The sequence below is a fragment of the Colobus angolensis genome, unplaced genomic scaffold, assembly GCF_000951035.1.
Source record: "Colobus angolensis palliatus isolate OR3802 unplaced genomic scaffold, Cang.pa_1.0 Scaffold498, whole genome shotgun sequence".
Taxonomy (NCBI): Eukaryota; Metazoa; Chordata; class Mammalia; order Primates; family Cercopithecidae; genus Colobus; species Colobus angolensis.
The window spans coordinates 547,517-562,575 of record NW_012118465.1 but is presented as its reverse complement, the minus strand read 5'-3'; the positions used below and the strand labels follow the sequence as shown (position 1 = coordinate 562,575).

General features: G+C 51.1%; 1 protein-coding gene across 2 annotated transcripts in view; it reads right to left on the bottom strand.

Moving 5' to 3' along the window:
* Positions 1-250: 250 nt before the first annotated feature.
* Positions 251-15,059, bottom strand: part of PSD4 (pleckstrin and Sec7 domain containing 4) — a 45,876-nt gene continuing 31,067 nt past the window's right edge. For both annotated transcript variants that reach the window (XM_011959485.1, XM_011959486.1), the window contains 12 exons: positions 10,653-10,862; positions 10,095-10,175; positions 9,852-9,964; positions 9,572-9,630; positions 9,268-9,357; positions 7,397-7,440; positions 6,859-7,019; positions 5,537-5,607; positions 5,258-5,424; positions 4,295-4,439; positions 3,954-4,097; positions 251-2,023 (listed from right to left, as the gene is read on the bottom strand). In XM_011959485.1, coding sequence (XP_011814875.1) covers positions 1,766-2,023; positions 3,954-4,097; positions 4,295-4,439; positions 5,258-5,424; positions 5,537-5,607; positions 6,859-7,019; positions 7,397-7,440; positions 9,268-9,357; positions 9,572-9,630; positions 9,852-9,964; positions 10,095-10,175; positions 10,653-10,862 — 1,543 coding nt within the window. In that variant the 3' untranslated portion in view covers positions 251-1,765. The remainder of the gene's footprint in view (positions 2,024-3,953; positions 4,098-4,294; positions 4,440-5,257; positions 5,425-5,536; positions 5,608-6,858; positions 7,020-7,396; positions 7,441-9,267; positions 9,358-9,571; positions 9,631-9,851; positions 9,965-10,094; positions 10,176-10,652; positions 10,863-15,059) is intronic.

Below are 15,059 nucleotides of genomic sequence, written 5' to 3'. Positions count from 1 at the left end.
AAGCGTCCCATATTATTTGCAAAATGAATGAATGAATAAATGAGCAAGTAGGTGAATGAATGATTCTGAGGTCTCCTCCAGCTTTGACAGCCTACGACCGTGTGACTCCTGCATATGCATGAACACAGACACAGACACTACACACATGCAGACACACATACACACTTGAAGCAAAGAGGGATGAAGCCTGCCACGCTGCAGGTGGTCCTAGCTGCCTGACCTCCCTTCCTCACACACTGACACACTTCCGTCTTTGTTGACCTGTATTTATTGTGCACCCATTGGGTGCATGGCCTAGCCCCAGGACCTGGCCGGAGACCCAAACATGGCCTCCAAGGGCCAGCCTGACTTTGTGGAGGTCCAGGCCCCAGAGCTGATTACAAGCACGGGAAGGGAGGAGAGTGGCCCAGCAGGAAGGCTGGGGAGGCAGTGCGTCAGCCAGCAAGGCAGCAGTGGGTAGCAGAGGCCCCCTCTTGGCGGGCAGCCTACTTGCACACTTGGCTGAACGGAGACAATGGTGGCTGCTCCCTCCAGCCCAGCCTCCTTCCTACAGGCAGAGCCCCAAGTCCATGAGTCTCCGGAAGCTCCCTCAGAGAACAAGTCCAGCTGGGAGGCAGCCAGAGGGCAGGACGAGGGGATTTCCCAGAGGGGAGCAGCGGAGACCCTCTGAGCTGTCAGAGATGGGGAAGGGGTCCAGGCACCTTCGTCCAGGAAGGAAGCTTTAAGGCATGTGTAGGAAGGCGCACAGAAGACTCTCCCAAGCCTGGCCTAGGCCTCACCTGGTCTCCAGCCTCCATCCCACCCCTCACAACTCTCCTGAGCCGTGGCTCCTGCCAGGCAGACCCCTAAGGGAAACTGTCGCCACCTTTTACTTCTCTATCCTCTCCAGTGGTCTGAACCTAGAGAACCTCCTTCCCTGCTCTGTTGGAACAAAGGCTTCTTGTTCCCAGGGTTCCAGAGTTCACTGCAAAGCTCTGGAGGCCCCACCCCTCCCAGCCCTCACTCATGCCATCAGCCCTGCTCTGTTGATGGGCAGTTGGGTATGTGAGGCTGTTTCATCTGCTTCAGGGGAAAGGACGACTGTAGGGGGAAAGGAGACAAAGGCACGGGGCCCCACAGCCATGCGGAGCCCTTGAAGCCCCCCAAGGTCCCTGCCCAGAAGGCTGTCCCTTCAGTGGGCAGGACCTTAGCGACCCTGCTTCCTGCGTCACAGGAGGCTGATTGGGAATCTCTCAAGAGTCCCTAATTCACTCTCCTGGGGCCTCCCCAGGAAGGTCAGCTAATTCCCAGAGCAAGACCATTCTCAGAGCTGTGGCTCCCCTGGCTGGGTTGCCCAGGGGACCTCTGCTGCCCCAAGCTCTCCCCCAGAAGCCAAGGCCACACCACATATGCACTGGTTCTCAAACAAGTGCTGAGTTCCCAGCAGGTCTAGGAAATGAGGCCACTCTGGATTCTGGGGCCTGCAGGGTGACATGGGATGAGCTCCAGGAGGAAAGTCAAGTCCTCAACCTCCCTCTTCCCTTGGGTGTGGCCAGGGACTGGGGCTTCGGAGGGACTGCCATGGGGGTGGGGGGCAGCACAGCAGTATTAGGAAAGCTTCAGTGAGCATGAGAATGAGGGCCACAGGGAAATGAGGTTTGTCCTTTAGCAGGGAAAGGAGGTGCCTCCTCCGTCATGGTGGACTCATTGAAATAAGTCTCCTCCAGGGAGGTCCATCTCAAGTGTACCCTGGAGCAGGGGCCAGTGTCTCTGAGGTGGTGCGGCTTCACAGCTGATTGCGGTTCCGCTTGGGGATGATCTTCCGGTAGGTTCTGCGCTCTGAGATGTTGCGCTTCACCTTGGCTGTGGTGGGAGCCTCATCCTGGTGCAGGGACGGGCTTGAGTGGGACTTCTTCAGGCTGAGCTTGGGCTCCTGAGTGCCTCCAGCTTCCCTCCCCAGCTGCTCCTCCCACAGGTCCAGAGCATTGGAGGGGCAGCGCAGGCGAGCCACCAGCAGCTGCACGTAGGTCTCGTAGCGGGTTTTCTGCAACACACAGTCCCCACCACCTTAGCACCATCCTGGTTCCAGGCCGGGAGGAGGCTAGAATCGTGAGGGACAGCTCACAGGTACTTGAAGCTATGGTGATACAGACCTCTGCAGAAAGAGGGCTGGACCAACAGTGAGTGTCAGTATAATGCTTGGGCAAGCAGACTGCAGAGCATACCTCTGGATGGTATTATAATGACACATATCAGCCCAGCCCTTTATAATAACCAACCCCTTGGAGTGCTGTAACTAACATCTCTATGCCATGTTCCATCTTTGAGGCACTAAAAGATGTGTCACCCACTATGCCTGAGAGCTTTGCAGCCCTACACACAAACAGCTCACATCTGTACAGCCCTAATTGGGTCTGAATAGCATTTTAACAATTGGCATCTGTGGAGCATGATCCTAACTACCCTCATCTGCTTAACACTGTACTACTAAGGCCCCTGCAGCTAGCATCCTTGCGATATGGTTTCCAGTTTACAAAGTGCTTCCTCACCCTCCATCCCATTGGATCCTCATGCCAGCCCTGGGAGGGGCACAAATCACTGTGGAAGGGAGGGCTAGTGGCTTGCTAAAGGTCCTAGCTGGTCAGTGGGAGGAAGAGGTTGGGTCCTCACAGCCACACCCTGAAGCCTCTGAAAAGTGGGGAGTTCACAGCCATGGATACAATCACCAAGCCAAGGGATAGGCTGGGGCCTTGAAAGGCAGAAGGCTGCATGAGGGTGCAGTGGGGACAGGCAGGAGGCAATGTTGATTCCCACTTCCTGGTCTCTGCCTCTGGGTGGCCTCTGATTCCCTCTGTTTTCACACTGCATTAACCTATGCTTCCTCCCCAGTGGGCCCTCACCCTAAGCAGGCACTCAGGACCCCTGAAGCAGGCACCCAGTGTTAGGATCTGGGATGAAGTGACATGACACCAAAGCAGAATTGGGGAGTGTGGGTGGATGGGTGAGGGTTGGGGGAGACTAGGGGATGAAACATTTCAACATGGGCTGTAGAGCCAACAAAAGTCATTACTGGCCAGGGGCAGTGGATCACACCTGTAATCCCAGCACTTTGGGAGGCTGAGGCAGGCAGACCACTCAAGGCTGGGAGTTCAAGTCCAGCTTTGCCAATACGGTGAAACCCTGTCTCTACTTAAAATACAAAAATTGGCCAGGGGTGGTAGCTAACACCTGTAATCCCAGCTACTTGGGAGGCTGAGGCAGGAGAATCACTTGAACCTGGGAGGCGGAGGTTACAGGGAGCTGAGATGGAGCTACTGCACTCCAGCTTGGGCGACAGAATGAGACTTTATCTCAAAACAAAACAAAACAAAACATAAACAAAAAAACATGGTCATTTCTTAGTTAAGACCATAAATGGGGCATTTGAAGCAGCATGTAAATTTACCAGGTTTGGACAAGTAGTTTAATTTCTCTGTGCCTCAGTTTCTTTATCTGTAAAATGAGGATAACAGTACCTACCCAAAGTTGTTAGATAATTGAATGAGATAATCCATGCAAGGAAGACAAGCTCCATAAATACTACCTATTTGGCAGGTATTAGATGGAACAGTTCAGCTGAAATGTAGTTAATTCTTTCAACTTGGGAAAAATCAAATATACTCAGGAGAAAGTAAACTATAAAATAACGTCTGCTATGGGTGTTTCCAGACAAGCAGCTGCTATGTGCCCCCAGGACAAGAGGTGAAAGGCCTAAGTGCATGGGGACACACACTCTTTGCGCACGCCCGTGCACACGGGTGTCCCTATGGGAGTCCCTGCCCCTTTGCAGAGATCACACACGGGCCCCGCCTTCACACAAGCGCCTCTCCCCGCCCCGGCGCGGTCAGAGCAGTGACGGCTGCAAGGACCGAGGCAGCCTCGAGAGGGCGGAGAGGGTCCTGCGCAGCGGCGGGGAGGTGGGCTCGGCCCCTCACCTCGTACTCCAGGTACTCCTTCCGCAGGCGGTACTCCTCCAGCTCGCGGCTGCGGCCCCGCCGCTCTGGTAAGTTCCTCTGCAGATCCAGCAGGTCGTCCGAGGCAGCGTCCAGGCAGTTCTCATGGGATCGATGCTGCTCCTCCTGCGAGCGGCAGGCGGTGAGGGACGCTGTCCCGGGCGTCCCCTCCACCGCTTTCCGGGCCCGGGTGTGCTGCCCTCTTGGTCACCTCAGTTCCCAGGCCGGGTGCGCAGCCGGCCTCCAGCCTCCCTGAGCTAGTCCTAGGGCTCCAGGTGCACATTCCCAATTCAACGTACCCCACCCCTTCCCGGAGGCCATACCAGGGAGCTCTGGGCGGGGCCCACCGGCAAGATGGGCCGCACGAATCTGCGCTGGGAGCCCACGGCGGCGGGGAAGGGCGGTGCGGAGTGTGTGGCCGCAGCCAAGTTGATACGCGCGATCCAGGAGCTCATCTCCTTGGCAGTGCTGGGGCAAAGAAGGTCGTTGGTCCCCAGGGACACACAGTTGGTCCTGTCACCCTCCTCCCGCAGCCTCCTGTGGTTGGTTGCACAGCTGGCCAGCTGCTCAGGACTCAGCCTCCCATAGTTAGAGCCCTGCCACTAGCAGGGCACTCGACCTCTGACCATGGCATTTGTTATCAATAAAGAGGAAAATCTGGAGGCCGGGTGCTGTGGCTATGCCTTGGCAGGCGGATCACCTGAGGTCAGGAGTTCGAGACCAGCCTGGCCAACATGGTGAAACCCCGTCTCTACTAAAAATACACAAATTAGCCAGGCACGGTGGTGCGCGCCTGTAATCCCAGCTACTCGGGAGGCTGAGGCATGAGAATCGCTTGAACCCAGGAGGCAGAGGTTGCAGTGAGCCGAGATCGAGTCACTGCACTCCAGCCTGGGCGACAGAGCGAGACTCTGTCTCAAAAATAAAAAATAAAGAGGACAGTCTGAGAAAGTAACAGATTTTATAACAAATGCCAAACTTGGTCAATCGTTAGCAGCTTCCCAGAATCCTGTGTTCTGAACTGGGAGGCTTGATCCCACTGACAAGGAAAAGGCATATTGTGCTGGCAAAGTTGGCCAAGGATGGTGAGGAAGTAGGCAATGCCTGGACTTCATCCCTGGTCCTCAGCTCCTCTTCCTGCTGCCACATTCTAAGAATTTCTGATCAGTATGGCCATTCGCACCAGGGCCCCCGGGGTCCACAGGCCTCAGGTGTCAGCAGGGTCAGTGGAGAGAGAACTAGGGCAAGGCAAGGCCTTGCCACAGTCTCCCACCCCAGGGACTTACGGTGCCTGGAAGAGGTAGAGGCGCCAGTCAGCCGTGCGCAGCTGGAAGACATGCGGCTTCTTGGTGTAATGGGTGGCGGGGGTGGCCAGCGAGTGGTGCACCCCAACAGGCTCGTCCACCATTTGCCCCACCAAGCTCTCCCCCTCCAGGCAGTGGTCTTCTCCCTGCTACCAGTCACAGGGGCTCAGACAAGAGGTGACCATCAGCTGCCCACCCTCCAGACAGTTCTGGGCCTCTCTCAGTCTCCCATTCTGACAGGGGTGTTGGCTCCTTTCCTACCTTCAGGAAGTAGAGAACCATCCCTCGCAGTAAGGTGTGGAACATCTTCCAGCCACGCTTGCCCCATGGCGCTGTTCCAGGAACAGAACACAAATGTAGGTGGGGGCAACAGCATCCAGACACACTCAGACACACACAAGTGTGCATAAGCCCCCTGCCCCTCACACCACCTCCAGTCTCTCACCAGGATGCACACAAATGCAGAACATGCTAACACAAGAAAACATATACAATCATAAACAAACAGCATCCAGCATGAGGTCACTGTTCAGTACACATTGAGTCTCTCCACACACAGGCAATCCCTCCTGTAAATGAAACCATAGAACCACTCACACCCAAATATGGATATTCATACAGATCATCCTCTCTCCAACTCCAAACACACACCCACTACCCCAAGTAGTGGCAAACACCCAGGCACAAACACAGCTCCATCAGACAGCTTTCTAGTCCCTGCAGGATGCTCTTGACCTTGCATACCCATCCAGAGGGGCTCAAGGGCTCAGGGCCCGGCTTTGGGGTGTCCTTCCCTGTGTACCCCACTCTGAACACCACCTGCTCTCTTTTCCCCCTACCTCTCCACCCTGGTCTTGTGTGGTGAGCCCTAGGGCCCCGGCGGCTTCACAGCAAATGCTAATTCCCATCCTGGTCGCCCCACCCTGTTCAATCAGTGCTTGCACATTAGTCTGCTGAGATCACCACTCTGGTCATGTTGGTACCCTAATCAAAAGCCTTCAGCTGCCTGCGGAATGAGGCCCAAACGCAGGCCCTGGCAATTTTGCCACAAGTGTACCTCCCTTGCACACACCCCATGTTCTGAGCAAACTTGGCTTGCTGTTTTCTCTGTGTGGGATGCCCTGTGCCCAGCTTCCAAATTCCAGACCCTCTTCTTCTCCAAAGTTCAGTGCAGATACCGTCACTTACCAGGAGCCTTACCTCTCCCTGTCCCCACATCCCACTTCCAAAGCAAAACCAAAAACCTTTTGCTCCTCACTTGATTCAGCCTCTAGACACTCAGCTCTTGCTACCTTTTTGTCCCAGACATTGACACACTTGTCTAATCTCTATCTTACTACAGGGACTCTGGGGTCCAGGAATAACTAGACCTGTTTTGTCTGGGTTCTCCCACCTACCCTCTAGCACCTCACACAGCATCCAGCACGAGGTCACTGTTCAGTACACATTGAGGAAGGAACGTGGGCTGGCTGCCTGTCCTCAACACGGGCCATCTCTCTGCACACCTGTGCATGCATCCGCACAGGTACCTGAGCAGGGCCGCTCCCAGCACACCACCCTGTTTGTGGGCAGCAGACACTCACTCTTCTTGCCATCTGCATCTTGATGCATCTTCCGAGCCAGGATGCCCTGCTTGTAGGTGGGCACCGTAGGATCCTGAGCCAGATGGAGGAGGGGGTTGCTCATCTTGCCAGCTGGCAGGGACGGCCGGGCCTTCTCAGGTTTGGCTGCGTCTTCTTCATCCCTGAACAACAGAGAATCGGGCTGGAAGTGCTGACTACGCAAAGACCACTGGGAGGTATCCATTGTCTCCCAGAGCCTCAGCAACCTCTCTTTTCCTGGGGAGCCACACCCCAGGACCCCCCCAACAGGAGTCCTCCTTCAGAGCAGACCCATCAATTCCCGAAAACTCTGCCGTACCCCATGTTCCACTACCACTGGCCCTCCAGCATTACTTGGGCTCCTCTATGCTGTCTCCCCAGAGCCCTGCCTCTGGCTTTGTCCCACTCAGAGGGGAACACTATTTGAGTTTCTCTAAATCTTAGATGGGTGACAGAGGGAGGGCAGCCCAAAGACAGGGGAGGGGAGTGAGGAGGACAGGGGAAAGGGGGTCTCACTCACACGGCCCACTCGAGCTTCTCGCTGCGGATAGACCAGTAGAGGGCCTGGAACAGAAGCACACAGGTGGGCAGGGAAAACTCAGGACTGTGGAGCCTAAAGCCTCTTTGTCTGGCAGAGGTAGGATAGGGGCATGTGTACAGCCTGCCTCCTCCACCCACAACATAGCTACCCTTCCTCCTTGAGTAGGCAAGCATGCATCCATCTATCCATCCATCCATCCATCCATCCATCCATCCATCCATCCATCCATCCATCCATCTGTGCAGCAAAGTATTTCTGGAGCATTTCCCAGTGACAAGCACTATGCTGGGTGCTAAAGACATAAAGATGACCTGCTGGGCGCGGTGGCTCACGCCTGTAATCCCTGCACTTTGGGAGGCCGAGGCAGGTGGATCATCTGAAGTCAGAAGTTCGAGACCAGCCTGGCCAACATGATGAAACCCCATCTCTACTAAAACTATGAAAAGTTAGCTGGGAGTGGTGGCATGCACCTGTAATCCCAGCTACTCAGGAGGCCTCAGCCTCAGCAAGAGAATTGCTTGAACCTGGGAGGCGGAGGTTGCAGTGAGCCAAGATCACACCACTGCACTCCAGCCTGGGTGACAGGACGAGATTCCATCTCAAAAAACAAACAAACAAAAAAAGATGATGACCAAGGCAGACAAGTCCCTGTCCTGCCCATGCTTAGTGAGGCCTTAACTGGTTCTCATGGAGGAGAAATGAATTGCCTTCCTGGCATCCTGCTGGGAGGGATCTGATGGAGAAGAAACTGGCTGACCGATCCCCACAATAAATGAGCAATAAATGAATGAATGATGCGCTAAAAGTTTGACGTATTAATGTAGATGTTATCTCACTTGCTTTTATAGCCCTTGCAGTGCCTAGCAAGATGTCTGGCACATAGTAGGTGTTCAGTAAATGTTCATGAAGGAGAGCCATGTACCATATAACAGCATCACGATGGTTCAGTCAAGGATGAACTGCATACATGATAGTAGTCCCGTAAGATTATGATGGAGCTGTCAAGTGTATCATTTTTAATCTTTTCTATCATGTTTTTATTGTACCTTTTCTATGTTTAGATACACAAGTACAGCACTGTGCTAGAATTGCCTGCAGTATTAAGTACAGCCGTGTGCCATGCAGGTTTGTAGCCCAGAAGTAATAGGCTATCCCATATAGCCCTGGTGTGCAGTGGGCTGTACATCTAGGTTTGTGTAAGTTCACTCTATAATGTTCACACAATAGTGAAATTGCCCATCGATGCATTTCTCAGAACATACCTTCATCGGTAAGTGATGCGTGACTATGATGAAACAGCAAATGATTTTAATTGCTTATGACACACATGCTGTGTGCCAAGCACCGTGCTGAGCACTTGACAGATTTTATTTCACCTTGATAATGGCATTGTAAAGTGGTTAATACCCTCAGGAGGAACTTGAGTTGGCCAAGAGGGGGCAAATTGCCCAAGACTAGAATTCAAACCCGGGAACACCAGGCTCCCAAGTCTGAGCTCCGGACTTTCACCGTGTGTAGCTCTGCCCTTCTCAGACTTTGAAGGGGTAAGAATGACTTGAAAACTTAAGAAAATATTTTAGGGGTCCCAGTCTCAGAGAGTCTGATTCAGTAAGTCCAGCACAGGGAGCCAGCAGATTTGCATGGCTAACAAATTCCAAGATGCTTCTGATGCTGCCAGCCAGGGACCACACTTTTACTAGCCTGCAATAAATAAGCCCTGTTCTCTCAAGGATATTTTGGCAAAGCCAGTCTCAAGCTCAGCATCTCCCTTGGAACAAAGAACCAAGGCTGCAGGTCCTAAGTAGGGATCCCCGGGTCCTGAGCCCGTAAGAAGATCCCATGGCACATACCTTTAGCAGCTCCTTGGGGAAGTTCCCGCCATCCCTCAGCCCGTTCAGGTTGGTTATGAATTCCTGGCAGCTCATGCTCTTGCCAATGTTCTGTATCCACGGAGAAGTGGGATGACTTGAGCACACCCTCCATCCCAATAGAATAACCCCCCAGCCAGCCACCATGGAACCCTTTCCAGCTCCCCAGACCCACATCCCTCAGGGGTGTTCCCTGCCCGGTCTCAGGCCTCTGGTCTTCTCCTCCCCAAACCCCTTGCCACAGCCCCGGCCTCAGTTCCCACAGGGACTCTCTCCACCGTCTTACCTGTCCGTGCAGGTCCGTGTTAAGGAGCATGATTGCACATGTCAAGGTGTGTACAGAATCTGCCCCAGAGATAGGGGAGTGGAGAGAAAGCTCACTGGAACCAGGGTTCCTGTTTCCTTTGCCCACACTGGGTGGGGTAACCTCAGAAACCCTGGAATGCTTCCATTCTCCACAGTCCCCAACACACTCCCCCCAGTTCACTGTCACCTACTAAACTCCCAAGCAGACAAGGGCACCCCAAAGTTTCCCTGCTCTGCTGTCAGGGTCAGCCCCTCCCTACCTACTGAGGGGAAGACCCCCAGATTGCAGTGGTGGAAGCGTCTGGAGAACTGGTAGAGGATTCGCTCCCGTTCCTGAGTCTCCCCACTGAGCACCAATGCCTGGAGGAAGCTCCTGAAAAGAAGGGCCAGAGTCAAGGAGAGAGCCCAGGAGCTTAGGGCCAATCAGATCCCGGCCTCAGGCTGGTGCCACTGCCCCCGTGCCATCCTCCACAGCCTCCCCAGAGAGGACCCAAAGACATTACCGGAGGGCTCGGTCCAGGCTCTGGCCTCCAAACTGGAAGAAGGACAAGTACTCCTCAGCCACAGCCCTGCTAAAGTCATTGCTGCAGAGGGAAAAGGGGCATGGAGTCTGCACTAGGGGCCTGGGCTGGGGCCGCAGATGCACTGGGGCCCCCAGGACTTGCACACATTATGGGGCCTGATGCAGTGGGGGTGAGCAAGGGAAGGGCGCGGGCACACTGGGCCTTGGGTCCTGACAGGACAAGGGGGCAGCCAGGGTCTGGTATGCCCTGCTACCCTATTCAGTGTACACTGGGCGACACCGGGAGAGACCTATGGACTCTGGTTGGCAAGGCAGCGAGGCCCAAGGACCAAGGGTGTGGAGAAGAGGTGACACAGTGTGACCGTGACTGAGAGGAAGCAGCAGACACAGTGAAGGTCTGGGGGAAGAGTTGGGAGGGGAGATGGGGAGGGAACAGGGCAGGGCCGGGAAGGGGAGGGTGGCCAGTGGAGAGAGCCCTTCGGCAGCTCTTCCCTGGCTGCCTCAGCCTCCAGCCTTCCCCAGGCTCAAAGCCCCTTACTTCTTCTGCAGGTAGGCAGCCACTTCAGACTTCCGAAAGCCCTCCAGGTGATAGAGGCGTGAGGCCAAGTTCCAGGCTACCTTGTTGTTCCTGATGCCATTAGCTAGCTTGTCTCCAGCTGGCGGTCTCTGGCCTTCCTCTGGGGACCGTGCTTGGGGCATAGGGCTCCCAGGAAGCCTAGAAGAGTTCATTGGTGTCCTCAGATTCTCACTTGAGATAGACATGCAGGAGCTCTGGGTCAAGGGTTCTTGCAGGACACTTGTGGCAAGAGTTCCCCGAGCACAGGGCCTTGAATGGTGGGGCCTGGAGGAGCTGGACCCAGGCCGTCACTCAGGGAAGAGACAGAGTCGCAGCCAGACTGACTTAGCCTGGCCTGGGACCAGGAGAACCCCAAGAGGAAGGTAGTCATGCAAGGTCTCCAGGTCTGGGGCCCTGCGCTTTCTCAGGTAAAGCACAGCCATGTTCCGAGTTTATCTCACCTCAGGCGGCAGGTGCGTCCCTGTGAGGACCCCAGCGTTGTTTTCTCCAATGCAAGGCACGTGGGATTGTCTCCCTCACCTGTCCTGCGGTCCTCCTATACCTCCTTGTCCCTTCCTCACCTCCCAACTCTGGCTGTAGCCTCCACTCCTAGATCTGGAGCCAAGAAAGCTGAAAGGATGGGCTGAGAACAGGAAGCTAGGTGAGCTCTAGTAATGGCAGCAGCTGGGGTCGTTCAGGAGGTGGTCCTCAGCCTCTCCCTTCCCCCACCTAGCAGCCTGGATGACTAGGAGACTGGGTGGTGACCTATGATCCAGTGTGAACAGGCCCAGATGACCCCCAGCAGACTCAGAACCTCCGAGTCTGGCACTAAGACTCTCAGATGTCACTCACTCTGATCTTTACCTGACTCTTCTGCTTCCCCCACAATGTCACAATCAGGTGTGGGGTATTCTAGTTATTTAAACATTCATTATCCAGTGATACAGTTAGGAAGTTGAACCAGTAAGCAGAATACATCATAATATGAAAACATTCCGTGGGGCTAGGCGCACGCCTGTAATCCTACGACTTTGGGAGGCCAAGGTAGGTGGATCACTTGAGGCCAGGAGTTCGAAGCCAGCCTGGCCATCATGTCAAAACCCCGTCTCTACTAAAAATACAAAAATTAGGCACGGTGGTGCAGGCCTGTAGTCCCAGCTACTCGGGAGGCTGAGGCAGGAGAATCGCTTGAACCCAGGAGACAGAAATTCCAGTGAGCTAGTATTGCACCACTGCACTCCAGCCTGGGCGACAGAGCAAGATGCTGTCTCAAAGAAAAGAAAAGAAAAAGAAAACAATCCCTGATACACAGACCTATAACATTAGAATTCACTTAAGCACCCTCGCTACCTAACACGGCTGGGTCAGGGTTAATGGGAGGGTTAACCCCACTCCCATTACGGTGTCCTTGGGTGATGGTGACAGAATGTCAATCAGTGGCAGAAACCAAAGAACCATCTTTTATATGCATCTGGAAACTAGGCTGCCCTGTGGAGAGGTTCATAGGCTTGGTAGCCAGAGAAGTTCCAGCCTCTGAAAAGGGAGGGTTCTTCATGCCAAAAATTAAAGTTCACCCAACCCAAAATAGAAGTAAGTAAATCTAACTAAAATGAGAACATACTTTCATAGCAAATAATGAAAAGGTTTAATTGGAGCTTTATCTTGGTAAATGATACTAGACATTGTTCAAATAAGTTTATTTAATCTTATATTAAACACAATACCTAAAATTTAATTTTCCCAGCGCAAGTTTTCTGGCTGGATAAGACATCTTGTATTCATGCTTGATTTTCACAGTAAGATCATAAAGGCTGTTAAAAACAGTAACAGGCTGGGTGCAGTGGCTCATGCCTATAATCCCAGCACTTTGGGAGGCTGAGGTGGGAGGATTGCTTGAGCTCAAGAGTTGGAGACCAGCCTTGCGGTCTGCCTGGGCAGCAGGGCAAGGCCACATCTCCACCAAAAATAAAAATAAGTAAAAATTAGCTGGGTGTAGTGGTACACGCCTGTGGTCCCACTTACTTGGGAGGCTGAAATGGAAAGATCACTTGAGCCTGGGAGGCTGAGGATTCAGTGATTCATGATTGTACCTCACACTCCAGGCTGGGCAACAGAGTGAGATCCTGTCTCAAAATATAATAATGATAAAAACAGCTATTTTGAATTATAATTCACATACCATCCAATTCACACATTTAAAGTGTACAATTTACAGCCAACTGATCTTCAACAAAGTAAACAAAAACATAAAGTGGGGAAAGGACACACTTTTCAAAAAATGGTTTTGAGATAATTGGCTAGTCACAAGAAGGACACACTTTTTCACAAATGGTGTTGGGTAATTAACTAGCTGCAAGAAGGAGAATGACACTGGATCCTCATCTCTCACCTTATACAAAAATCAACTCAAGATGTATTAAAGACTTAAATCTAAGACCTGAAACTATAAAAATTCTAGAAGATACAGCCAACTGATCTTCAACAAAGTAAACAAAAACATAAAGTGGGGAAAGGACACACTTTTCAAAAAATGGTGTTGAGATAATTGGCTAGTCACAAGAAGGACACACTTTTTCAACAAATGGTGTTGGGTAATTAACTAGCCGCAAGAAGGAGAATGACACTGGATCCTCATCTCTCACCTTATACAAAAATCAACTCAAGATGTATTAACGACTTAAATCTAAGACCTGGAACTATAAAAATTCTAGAAGATAACGTTGGAAAAACCCTTCTAGACATTGGCTTAGGTAAGAATTTCATGACCAAGAACCAAAAGCAAATGCAATAAAAGCAAAGATAAATTGCCAGGACTTAATTAAACTGAAGAGTTTTTGCACGACAAAAGGAACAGTCAGTAAACAGAAAACCCACAAAGTGGGAAAAAATCTTCACAATCTATGCATCTGACAAAGGACTAATATCCAGAATCTACAATGAACTCAAACAATTCAACAAGAAAAAAACAAACAGTCCCATCAAGAAATGGGCTAAGGACATGAATAAACAATTCTCAAAAGAAGATATACAAATGGCCAATAAATACATGAAAAAATGCTCAACATCACTAATGATCAGGGAAACGCAAATCAAAACCACAATGCAATACCACCTTACTCCTGCTAGAATGTCCATAATCAAAAAATCAAAAAATAGATGTTGGCATGGATGAGGTCAATAGGAAACACTTCTACACTGCTGGTGGAAATATAAACTCATACAACCACTATGGAAAACAGTGTGGAGATTCCTTAAAGAACCAAAAGTAGAATTACCATTTGATCCAGCAATCTCACTACTGGGTATCTACCCAGAGGAAAATAAGTCATTATAAGAAAAAGATATTTGCACACACATGTTTATAGCAGCACAATTCACAATAGCAAAATAGTGGAACCAACCAAAATGCCCATCAAACAACGAGTGGATAAAGAAACTGTGGTGTGTGTGTGTGTGTGTATATACATATATACATATATACACACACACTCCCACAATTATATATCTACAATTATATATAATTGAATCATATATGATTGAATATACATATATAGATTGACATACATATATATATTATTGAATACTACTCAATCATAAAAAGGAATGAATTAATGGCATTCACAGAAACCTGGATGAGATTGGAGACTATTATTCTAAGTGAAGTAACTAAGGAATGGAAACCCAAACATCATGTGTTCTCACTTATAAGTGGGAGCTAAGCTATGAGGATGCAAAAGCATAAGAATGACACAATGGACTTTGGGGACTCAGGGAAACAGTGGGAAGCGGGTGAGGGATAAAAGACTACAAATAGGGTGCAGTGTACACTGCTCTGGTGATGAGTGCATCAAAACCTCACAAATCACCATTAAAGAACTTACTCATGTAACCAAACACTAACTGTTCCCCAATAACCTATGGAAATAAAAGTTATAAAAAAGAAAGAAAAGAAAATTCAAGTTAAAAAAATAAAATAATAAAGTGGGGTCAGGCACGGCAGCTCAAGCCTGTAATCCCAGCACTTTCAGAGGCTAAGGCAGGTGGATTTGAGAGTTCAAGACCAGTCTGATCAAGAGTTCAAGACCAGCCTGGTCAACATGGTGAAACTCCCTCTCTACTAAAAGTACAAAAATTAGCCAGGCATGGTGGCACACGCCTGTAATCCTAACTACTCAGGAGGCTGAGGCAGGAGAGTTGCTTAAACAGAGGTTCAGTCGCTGCAGAGGTTGCAGCGAGCCAAGATTGCACCATTGAACTTCATTCAGCCTGGGCAGCAAGAGCAAAACTCTGTCCCAGAAATAAATAAATAAATAACTAAATAAAGTGTATAATTTTATGATAATTTATATTTGCATACTTTTTTTTCAAAGTGCTCCCTCATCTAAGTAT